Source organism: Limulus polyphemus, unplaced genomic scaffold (genome assembly GCF_000517525.1).
Source record: "Limulus polyphemus unplaced genomic scaffold, Limulus_polyphemus-2.1.2 Scaffold2668, whole genome shotgun sequence".
In the NCBI taxonomy this organism is placed as follows: domain Eukaryota; kingdom Metazoa; phylum Arthropoda; class Merostomata; order Xiphosura; family Limulidae; genus Limulus; species Limulus polyphemus.
This window is the reverse complement of record NW_013668278.1, coordinates 15,242-26,098: the sequence shown is the minus strand read 5'-3', so window position 1 is coordinate 26,098 and position 10,857 is coordinate 15,242. Positions and strand designations below refer to the sequence as shown.

General features: G+C 32.3%; 1 protein-coding gene across 6 annotated transcripts in view; it reads right to left on the bottom strand.

The window, feature by feature from the left end:
* Positions 1–2,227: 2,227 nt before the first annotated feature.
* The window catches only part of LOC106467577 (USP6 N-terminal-like protein), a 23,709-nt gene continuing 15,079 nt past the window's right edge, over positions 2,228–10,857 (bottom strand). For 5 of the 6 annotated variants that reach the window (XM_022395773.1, XM_022395774.1, XM_022395771.1 and 2 more), the window contains 6 exons: positions 9,805–9,870; positions 8,784–8,838; positions 7,181–7,341; positions 6,694–6,793; positions 5,943–6,193; positions 2,228–5,669 (listed from right to left, as the gene is read on the bottom strand). In XM_022395773.1, coding sequence (XP_022251481.1) covers positions 5,061–5,669; positions 5,943–6,193; positions 6,694–6,793; positions 7,181–7,341; positions 8,784–8,838; positions 9,805–9,870 — 1,242 coding nt within the window. In that variant the 3' untranslated portion in view covers positions 2,228–5,060. The remainder of the gene's footprint in view (positions 5,670–5,942; positions 6,194–6,693; positions 6,794–7,180; positions 7,342–8,783; positions 8,839–9,804; positions 9,871–10,857) is intronic. The other variant, XM_013927939.2, reaches the window with a different exon arrangement.

Sequence of the window (10,857 nt, the reverse complement as noted above, 5' to 3'; positions counted from 1 at the left end):
TTGACCAACGAATAGTGGGATTGACCTTCACATTATAACGCCTCCACGGCTGAAAGGGCGAGCATGTTTGGTGGGATGGGGATTCGAACCCGTGACACTCAAATTGCGAGTCGAGCGCCGTAACCACCTGGCCATGCCGGGGCAAAGAAGAAAGAGACAAACAAACTCTGACCGTGCATGAGTTATAAGAATAACAGTCAAACCGCAGTATTTGATCTAACAAGAGTAATTCAAGAGAGTTGGCGGAGGGTGGTGTTTGATTTCCAAATTTGGGACGGTTAGTGCAGATAGTCCTCATGTAGTTTTGCGAAAAATTCAATAGACATACAATCTCATATTTCACGACATTGTAAGCTCTGCGCGTATGCTTTGAATCTTTCTCTCCACTATTTTACCAAGAATTGAAGGTATAGAAATTTTAACTAAATAGTACAGTGATTTCTCTGCGTATGACCAGGTGGTTAGGGTACTTGACTCACAATCGGAGAGTCGCGGGTTTGAATCCCCGTCGCACCAAACATGCTCGCCGTGGGGGCGTTATAATGTGACGGTCAATCCCACTATTCGTTGGTAAGAAAGTATTGTTTGTTTGTTTTTAATTATGCACAAAGCTACACAAGGGCTATCTGTGCTCTGCCCACCACGGGTATCGAAACCCGGTTTCTAGCGTTGTAAGTCCGAAAACATACCGCTGTGCCACTGGGGGGCAGGTAAGAAAGTAGCCCAAGTGTTGGTGATGATGACTAGCTGCCTTCCTTCTAGTTTTCTACTGCTAAATTAGGGATGGCTAGCGCAGATAGCCCTCGTGTAGCTTTGCGCTAAATTCAAAACCAATCTTCTTCGTATAAAATGTGCATATTTCTTCTACAGACAAACTCTTATATAAAAGTGTTTTCATTATAAATACTGAAATTAAATATTTTGTTCTAAAGTATTCTTTAAACGGTTCTTCCATTTATAACACAATAAGACAAGAAAAAACAAGTTTCATCGTAAAACTTTAATTTTAAAAATAGACTTTTAATTCCAAATGAAAAATAAATGATGGACATTTAAGGTTTACAGCGTCCTCTAGAGCTACAAAAAAGAAGAGTTTACTTAAATGAATATCTAAAGCAGTGGTTCTCAACCTTTTCAGGCACACGTACCAATTTTTGTTTAAACCTTTTTAAAGCTCGACTTTAAAAAATAAAGCTAGTAGCTAAAATGATTTTTTAATATTTACCCATAAATACGAAGTATGCAGTTGTTTTTCTAGCATAACTGAAGAATAATTGGTATGAATTTTCTAATTTGAAGTATAGAAAACACTGGAGAACCAAAACAGGCGGAGGGCAAGTTTAGAAGAGAGGAAAGTATTTAACATGTATATTAGAGGGAAACTCAAATTGAGCTTTTTACAAATTTAATAATTTTTGTATTAATTTTTGTTCGCATACTACTGACATTAAGTCCACGTATCACAGTTTGAGAATTCCTGGTATAAATTCTCTATTCACATTATGTATATTCTGAACAGTTTGGTAGTTTCAACTCGAATTGATCATTACATGACACATGAGCTAACGGCCAAGATAGAAATGTCAAGGTCAGGTATAGCCGTTTTTAGAACTGTTAATCAGAAGTTGGGTAACCAGTAAGGAGCACGTGCAGTCCACACAGGTACTCTTATAAACGAATAGAGAGAGAATGACTGTTACTCTTGTGTGTTGAAAAACGGAGCGTGTTTAGCGGCATATCACCGGTTCGAACGCTGGACTTTATTAGTCGCTATCTAGCGAGTTAACCACTGTCATATGAGGTGAGGATATTACTGAATTATTAGAATTGTACATGTGATTTGTGAATACAAGTTTGGTGCCCTTAAGAACTTCACTTTCGACTTGAAAGGAACAAGTCTTGTTTATATAGTGCTGATCATTTTGCCAAAAGAAAATAATGTAAAGCTCCTAATTTACTAGATTTAAACTTATGAATAAAACATTCAAACATCTTATGAGTTATTTTGGAGAGTTGCAAAACATTAAAGGAAATGATGGTTTACTACAGTTCTTAGCAGGAAACTATCTTTCGTGTTATTAGTTGCAAGTTTTAAATACTAGATAACTTTTTTTATAACGTTCTTGAAATTAAATGACATCCAACATTTAGTTTCTTGCCACTATAGTAAACTGACACAAAACCAGTGTAAATGAAAGTTCCGTTCTAAACCATTCATACGCCAATATGATATTAGGGTATTTTATTCCATCTTTATCCACGACTTTAAAAACAATGGCTATGAAAATGTTGTCACATACAAACAAGTACATACATACTTAATTCAGAAATACTTAACATTCAAAAATAATAACTGTAAAGAATTAATATTCACATCACAATGAGGAAGAACAAAAGTTTCAAATGTGTAGACACAGTACCACAAGCACACTGGTAAGCGGACTTAGTCCCATGCAGTAAGTCCAAAGCTGTGCATTAATTACAATTTCCATGTTTTTAAGTTTCAAAACGGGTAAAGACTTGCATATCTGACTGTGCACTTTATCTTGTTTGCTTTTGCTGTTAAAACACAGGGGTAGACTATGTAATATAACGTACAGTTTTTAACTGGATTAATTCTTCCAACTTTGAGATGCTTTAATAAAAAAAAAGTATACAATAAATAAATATACTAAAACTTGCAACATTCATTGTTTAACCTTTTTTGCTATTTAATCTGTCAGTCAGTTTTCACCACTCTTGGAGATACAAATTTACTTGAACGTTTTAGAAGAACTGCAAAGATAAGAGTTCCTCTTTCCAAAAATAATCTAAGCTAATCACAAACACATTAGGGTAGACAACTATCTCAGCTCCATCTGTGAGGATTATTTATTAAAACCGTGAAACTTAAACATAAAACTTTTCTATGTTGCTTGGATCTTTGTTTTTAATAACTGTGAAATTACATTTTTTTGTTTATTTTAGAATGATGAAAGTACGAAATAATTACAAGTAACAACAAAATATTCAGTAGTTGCTAGTATCACATAAAGAAGCATTATCAGAAATTATATATACTTTGGTCCATTTTATAGAAGACTCTTGTTGTGTTTGTCTCATTCAAGTTTGATACATTTTTTGAAAGTTCTCTATCATAATGTTATGGTTAATGGGTACTTACTTTAAATGTTTGACAAATCCTTCTACTAAATGGAATCTTATATTAAGAGTACTTCTTGACGTGTATTTTATCAAACAAGTGTTAGTTCACATTTATGCCTGGATATATTAAATCAAAAATCACAGTTAAATGAGATATACTATTAATCCGTGCTTTTTCTTTATGAATACACATGTCTCTAGATGAGTAATCCTTCCATTCTGTTTATACAGCTACATAATGCACATACACCTCTGAATGAGTAATACTTTCTATTTTTTACAGCTATGTGAATACAAATGTGTCTCTAAATGAGTAATCCTTTTATTCTGTTTATACAGCTGCATGAGTACATACACCTCTGAATGAGTAATACTTTCTATTTTAAACAGCTATGTGAATACATTGTGTCTCTGAATGAGTAATTCTTTCTGTTTATACAGCTACATGAGTACACTGTGTCTCTGAATGAGTAATTATTTTATTCTGTTTATACAGCTACACCAGTACACAGTGTCTCTGAATGAGTAATCCTTTCTGTTTATACAGCTACATGAATACAAATGTGCCTCCAGATGAATAACCTTTCTCTTTATACAGCTACATTAATACAAATACATGGGCACCCACAGGAAGGGGGATGAGGTGGTATTTGCCCCCCCCCAATACATTTCACAAAAAATGCATGTATTATGACATAAACTTAACATCATATTTAAACTCAAAATTGTTAGTAATTTTTTATTAAAACTGGAAATTTCTGTTTCAGCACACATAACATATATTCTTTTAGTCTGTTGATTTCCACTGTAAAAGCTGATCCCAGACATACGTTTTGCAACCTCCCTGAAAATATTTCTGTGGACACCCTTGTACACATACACCTCTGGATGAATAATCCTTTCTGTTTAAATAGCTACATCAACATACATGTCTCTAGATGAGTAAGAAAGATATAACTACACACCTGAAAATTTGATATACTCCCAAGTACAATACAATAGCTCAATAGCCATAGGAATACAGCTAAAATTTTGAAGTCTTATAATTATTCATATTAAAATTAGGAGGATAGTGATCACATACCATTAAATTTATTAAGCTCTGGCTGAGAGACAATAGAAGGATACCATTACATGATTTTTGCTAATGGATGTGACACACACACATTGTCAGTCAAGTGTTTGACTTTAAAACCAGTAGGTCTCCCAATCTTAAACATGCAAGTTTGTAAACTTTGAGGAATGTTAGCTACAATTATTTACACAGTATCTAGATGTCATGATACTGGCTGACTATATTCTGTGTGCAAGTTTATAAAACAACTGGCTTAGACTACAGTTTTTACTCCCACACAGATTCCTAATAGCACTTGAAAAACAATACAAAAAATATACAAATATTTGCTGGCCTTTCATTTTCTGAGTACTTTTTTATCTTCTTAATGCAAGACTGCATAAGATGAACTTCTTTTAGGAAATGAATATTTGATTAGAATAACTAGTAATATATTAAGTAAATATGGCACTGTCATACAAGATAGCATCATGCAAGAACAGATTAAAAGAACTGTTAGTCCTATAAAGTATTTAAGATGTACATAGTATAAATAAAGTTTGTTTGGGTCTTACAATCAGGTGGATCACTTACTGATATATATAATGATGAAAGAAAATATTAAAAGTTATAAATTACTAACTTAATTTTACATCATTACTAAGTAGTTTAAGCATTGTTCTGTAATGGAATGTATGTCACATAAACAGGTTTCACTTATTTCATGGTCTAGGTTGCATATGTTAGCCACTGGTCAACAGATACCATTAAATATGATTATTTTAAGCTACATTAGTGAGCGCTAACCACAAATTTTTCAGTGGAATGTGAAACGACAATACACAATACTAGGAAGTCCATATCACGTTATGTGCTGAGAATTGTGTAATGGGTCGTGCATTTCAACATGGATGGTAATTTTATTGGGGTCCTGACTGGTGAGGGTGACATCACCATTTGGGGGTGAAGAAGAATGACTACGTGAAAATCCATGATGTGAAGAAGAACTTGAAGAAACTGCCAGAGGATAGTCAGTCTGTTTGTATGGCACAAACATTCTCACAGCATTGGGAGACTGAGTCCTTGATAGAATTGGTGACTCCTCAAGAGCAGTCATCATATTTTCTGTGTAGTCCACATTATCATAGAGTGAGAGAGTTTGATGGAGGTGGTGGGGGTCAATATCAGTACTGCAGAGAGAGGTATTACCATCTTGGTCATCATGTCTGGTCAATGTGGTGTTGGGGCTAGAGAAAGCAGATATAACAGATAAGTCTGCTGCTGATGTCTGTGATGTTCCTGCAAGAGAGTTTCTTGAACTCAGCGGATCGACAATTGAACTACCATTGTCGTTATCGAGGTTGTCCGAGTTCCTTGATTCTCTCTGAAGACTGCTTCCTGAATTGTAATCACTAGTGCTCAACAATTCCTCATTCTTCCATAGAGGAGACTGATTGCCATTAGCTAAGACCTGTATAACATGAATAAACAATTTTTCAATGAAATAATGACTACAAGGAAAACTTTGATCAAAATGCAAAAAGTTTGTTAAAAACATCTTATTAGAGTACAAATGACTACAAAAGCTGAATTCAACTAATAATAATTAGGGAAACACAGTATTTTTAACGTGCACATATAATTCTTGAGCTTGGTTGTCAAGTTGTTATAAATACATGTAGTACAAGACTTTAAAATCTGGGCAAAAAAAAAATATATAGATAGATAGATACAAAACACATACTACCGTTTCACTTTCTTGGCTTCCTAGACTAATCTGTGGCTTCACAGGTAGTTCAGTCATTAAACCAAATGGCTTTTGTGGAAGTTCGTGATCTGGTCTACGGCCAGGAAGGTGCAACTTGTGCTTTCGTAAATCTTCAACAGAAGTTGTAAGGGCATCCACAGCAGCATCATCATGGTAACCAAAATCTTGTTCTAGCTTAACTTGCAAAAACTCCACTATTTCTTCCAATCCCATTTTCAACAATGTTTCTACACATAACAGTAAGGATATTCTTATAATCATTTACAACTGTTTATCCAGACTGCTTATTGGTACCACTTTTTAAACAATCATACATTTTACAGAAATCAGCAACAAATCATTTGCAGTACAACAGTAAAATCAACACAAACATAATAATGCTTGATTATTTTAAATCTTAATTTGGGTAAAAAAACAACAACTTTATTTCATTAAACTGTGATAAGAGATACTGTTAGTTAGCATCTTTTATCTTTATTAGTAAATTAATCAATGTGGGCTACTCTTTTACTAATGAATAGTGGGATTGACTGTCACATTATAATGCCCCCACGGCTGAAAGGGCTAGCATGTTTAGTGGGACAGGGAATCGAACCCGCGACCCGCAGATTGCGAGTCAAGCACCCTAACCACCTGGCCATGCTGGGCAAAATAAAATTGTGAAAATTTCAGTTTGATTAGTAAACACCATCTCCTTTGGAATATAGAAATCTTTTATTAAACTTACTTCTGTGTAGCTTAAGCAATGTGTATGACATGGCAGTGAGAACCATTTCACCTTCTAGTATATAGATGTCCCAGAGACGAAGAGTTAAAGTAAAAGGAACCTGAAACATTATATTTCAAGAATCATGAATACTTAAAATTCACAGCCATATAGATATAACTGTTTTAGAATGAAATAAGTATCAGACTAAACAGTTAAATAAAAAAAAAAGAGATTTAATTCAAAGTTTCATTGTTTAAAGTGGTTATAAATACTGTCATCACTAATGATGATGCCAACTTGTCGTTACAATATTTTTATATAACAATAGCTATAACATCACAACATAAAATATTTTGTGCAAAATGCATGTAGAAAAAGATTGAATAGAAAATTAATGGAATAAAATGTTACTAAATTATTGTTTGAAATGATTTGATATTTGATTTTTTTGTTATAAGTGTCTAATATTAGGTAGGGTGAAGTACCCATACACATAACCACTTACCCTATCTAAGAAACACTGAAAAAACCACTTTAGTGTATACAAACTAGAATGGATCTCATATTTGTCTAGATGCTTTTTCAGCTTGGGAAGAAATTTAGTTAAAATTGTGTCATGATGCTCCTGAAATCTTTGAAGCTTAGGGAAGCCAGGTATGAAAAATCCTGTAATATGAAAAGGAAAAACCAGTTGAATTTCATCAACAAATTAGCTTGATACACTTTTCTTTTTTTCTTGCTGAACTTGTAAGTTTATATACAAGTGTGATTTAAAACATGCAGTAAATTCTATATGTTACAAAAACTATAGTTATTTACTGATATCCATCCTCTAAGAGTAATAATAACAATAGGAATTTGTCATATCGATTTGTATGTTAACTGTAAAAAGATGTTCCTATTTGTTTTCATAGCTACAGCAAAACCAAACCCATTCAGAGTAATTTTTGAATCTGATAATAAATATTGTCATTTTCCTCACACTTCAAACACAAATATTTAACCACATATGTATCATTTATATGATTTATTCAACCACTAGGTTTTACTTAAACAAACCGAGTAACTGAACTTTTCTACAACCACAGTGATTGTTTAATTAAGCTTTACAGAAGTCATACAAAGAAACATTTCACACATACACTATGTCATTAAACAAATCTATTCTATATGTAAATTCTTAAGAGTTTGATAGATACAAGAAAAAAGATTCACTATTTTGTTACTACAATTAAAGCTAATGACTATGGTTCTGTGTACAGAAGAAATTCAAATTACGTTTATGTTTATGTAGAAGTGCACTGGTATGCTACACAAACACATTATAATAAAGTTAAACCTAGAGAAGATATATGTGATGATATTTAAATCCCCAACAATTATCGAGAATGCTTAATTTGAAAATTAATTTTTCATTTCCATTCATCACACATACGCACATATGCCTTACATTTTCAAGAATTTGTTACTTACAAATCAACTTTCAGGGAACTGAATTTGTCTTGTATTGATGGTAGGCCAATATTAAAATTATTAGGCTAGCTTAATATAAACGGTTTAGTACTGGCCTACTGTCACAATGAGGAAAGTTCAATATCCCTGTAAGCCTACATCAATAAATCACAAATTGGTGTTTGTATTTGTGTGTGTATCTGTACACACAGTTGCAACAAATTAGCTAGAAACATACATTACAGGTCAAATGTCACAATGCTAGAGTCAACTTAAAATTTATCAATACTACTGGGAGACAGATACTTTAAATGAACATAGACAAATCAACATCATGTAGCATTCTAAAGTTGCAACAATTGTACGAGTGATCAGGTTTGCAAGGAAGAGTGCACACATATTATATATTTTCTAACTAAATATGAACTATTAGTACACGGAGACTATTATACTTATTACACAAAAATATACTTACAAATAAATGTATAGCACATTGTATAAAATAAAACCTGTAAAATAACTTAACTAATAACAGAAATTTAAGTAATTATTCAAGTATAAATACATAATATCTTACAGAACCAAAGTGAGCAGTTTCAAATGGTTATCCATATATTTAAGTATACAGTATAGAATCAAACTGTAAGCTGACTCACCATGCATAGCATGTTTTTCACTTGTCATTAAGACAGAAAGTGACCAGAAGGCATCCTGAAATAAAGTGTTCAGAAGTACTGTAAAATAAAATAAACCTCTGAGCAAATAACAATAATGTCTTTATAAAAAATTTCATAATGTACTTTATAACATCATTTTCAAATCCAATTCTGGTTCATTATAAAACTTCAAGTCCGATATTTTATGATAAGCATATGGTTATCATTTTACATTAGCTTTTAAAGCAATGACAGAACACTTGTTTTAGACTATTGGGACAAAGATTTTCCTTACTTTGATTGCTTTCATTATAAAATCATGTATGTCATCTACTTTAAAATATTATATTTTATCATTTTCCAAAACAGTGGACATTTTAAATCTAAATTACTGAATGTCTATAATGTTAAAAATGAATTTCACATTTATTCAGTAAAGATACATATGCCATGTTGGTTTTGCTCTCTAGACTTGCACCTGACAAAATACAGTGGGAACAGCCAGCTATTCTTTGAAGTGAAAGGATATTGAGCTTCACTAAATATTAAAGTTTGTGGGTTCATGCAATTTAGGCCAAATGTTCAATACAGTACATTAACAGTTTACAAGATAAACAATCCAGTATGGATAAAAGAAGGGAACAGTAAGAGGGAATGTTATCACTATTCAAAATGCTGAACTTAAACACTACATGTTACCATAAAAAAAAAAAAGAAGTTCTTCTATTTAAGTATCATTTTTTTAATTAAAAATAATGTAAACACTAATAAAAACAAATCAAATTCAATTGTCCCCTGCTATAATTCTTAAAGCTTAAAATCTAAAGTAAGTATACATTTAAATTGTGTAAAAAAGTGCTTTGCTAAAGTCCATTGTTACTCTATTCTAACTGCAGAAAAACATGTTGGGTCCTGTTGGAATTTGTTTCAGCCCCAGTTGGATTATGCTAGTTGATAATATGAACTTTCAAGTTTATATATGAAAGTGACTTGAATAAAAACTTTTCTTTTATACTCTCACCTCTTCACTCATGTACATCAGCAAAAGTGCAGCAATTTGACTCATCCCTTGACAATAGCCTATTTCCTGTAATACAATAAACATTTGTAAGTAAACCCTACATAAAAGTCACTGTTTTTTAACATCATTTACAGATCTGGTGAGTAACTCAAGTTCACAGAGTATCCTTCAGGTAGTGTCATCATTTATGAAATAGACCCCCACATGTGATCTAAGATATGTTCTTTTCTATCACCATTCATTACAAGATTTATAAAAGTCTTGTTTCATTTTCTTCTGTATAAATATTCTGCAGGGGCAAAGCAAAAGAAACCTTTTATTTTTTTTTCATGAGCATAATCTCTGATAGGTACTTCTCAAATAATCTATCAGCTAAATACATATCTATGCACAAACTAAAATTAAACTTTCCACAATTCTCAGATAAGATAGCTCCTTATTAGGTTGAAAATAACGCTTCTGACATACACTTAAGTAAATACTATTTTTACTGGATCTTTAAAACAGCATTGTGATGAGTATGTCTACAATTAGTAGCTACTCTAACTATCATGAATGCAAGGCAAATTTTATTTGTATTTTAAGAAAAAATGTATTGGTTTTAGTTTTATAATGTATATAATGACAAACATCACTGACTTGGAGACCTCTAATGATAGAGGAAAAAAATAGCTACCTATGAGAAGTGCTGTATTTAATTCTATTTGAAGATTATTTCTTGTATAAACCACTTGGCTACTTATGATAGTGTATTTCAATTTGCAATACTAAACGTATTAGTATTTAACATGAAGGGATCAGAGACATAAAGATTCTCCTATTCAGTATATTAATTTGTTTGCATTACCACTCATCTAGACTAACAAAAAATAATAAAAACACACATTAAAAGAAAAATAGCATGTTGAGGTAATGCCATTTCAAGTTAAAACAAATCTTGATAATGCAAGAAAGTAAAAGAAGTCACTGCTTGAGGCATGTAAAAACAGTGAAAAAATGACAATTTCCTTGTACTGAAACTATGCAAAATAGATTTAAATGGAACAGATCTTG